At 59.8% G+C, this 962-nt stretch overlaps 1 protein-coding gene across 1 annotated transcript in view; it reads right to left on the bottom strand.

The window, feature by feature from the left end:
• The window catches only part of ETH_00033890 (uncharacterized protein), a gene marked incomplete at both ends in the record, with an annotated part of 2007 nt that extends 1943 nt beyond the window's left edge, over positions 1-64 (bottom strand). Inside the window, one exon of the mRNA XM_013376529.1 lies at positions 8-64. Coding sequence (XP_013231983.1) covers positions 8-64 — 57 coding nt within the window. The remainder of the gene's footprint in view (positions 1-7) is intronic.
• Between the last annotated feature and the right edge of the window lie 898 nt (positions 65-962).

Here is a 962-nt window from a genome sequence, read left to right as displayed (position 1 = left end):
TACGTACACCGCGGCGGTCACTGGGGTGTACGTACACCGAAGCTGGGTGCAGCGCGCGCTGCATGCGCCTCCGGCTGCATGCAGGCGCCTCCGCACGCACGCCCGCTACATGCAGCCCCGCCATTGCATGCATGGATGCGTCCTCGCTGCATGCAGCCCGCCGCTGCACGCATGCACGCCGGCCGCATGCAGCCCCGCCACTGCATGCATGCATGCACGCACGCATGCGTGCATGCACGCATGCATGCATGCATGCACGCACGCATGCATGCATGCATGCAGCCCCATTGGATGCATGCTAAGGCCCGAGGCCAAGGTAAGTGGGGTCTCCGGCTTGGGAGGCGAGAAGCCTCGCGCGCTTTTGCAAAATGTCCCAATCCACTTGCGGAAAGGACTTTCGAATTAGTTCTCCCTGAAGAAAAACAAAACAAGATTGATAAAATCAATAATTCCCCAATTAATTGCCCCTTTCGAGGGTTTAAACTGCCGAGAACCCCGCCACCTCGCAGCAGCAGCAGCAGCAGCAGCAGCAGCAGCTCGCCTTGTTTTGGTGCGCGAGGAAGTGCAGCACCCAGGAGCCTCGGCACCACTACCACTAGCAGCAGCACCACCTCTACCACAAGCAGCAGCAGCACCACCACCACTAGCAGCAGCAGCAGCAGCAGCAGCAGCAGCAGCAGCAGCAGCAGCAGCTCGCCTTGTTTTGGTGCGCGAGGAAGTGCAGCACCCAGGTGCCCCTGTCCTGCTGCTCGACGGTGGTGTCGATGAGCATGGAGAACCAGCCGCCGGCGGAGAGGGCAAACCTGGTGCTTCTTTTGGGGTCCAAGTCGATTTGGATTTCATTTATTATCAAAGACAAAGACCCCAAACAGCCCTCCAAACCCCACAAAAAGTAGTCCCCCAACTCCCTAAACCAGTACAAGTGGCTGCGGTGCAGCAGCAGGTACCGCCCCGCCCCCTGC

Source organism: Eimeria tenella, genomic scaffold, assembly GCF_000499545.2.
Source record: "Eimeria tenella Houghton genomic scaffold, Eth_scaff3677, whole genome shotgun sequence".
In the NCBI taxonomy this organism is placed as follows: Eukaryota; Apicomplexa; class Conoidasida; order Eucoccidiorida; family Eimeriidae; genus Eimeria; species Eimeria tenella.
The sequence above is the reverse complement of the archived record's forward strand: the minus strand, read 5'-3'. Positions and strand labels throughout refer to the sequence as shown.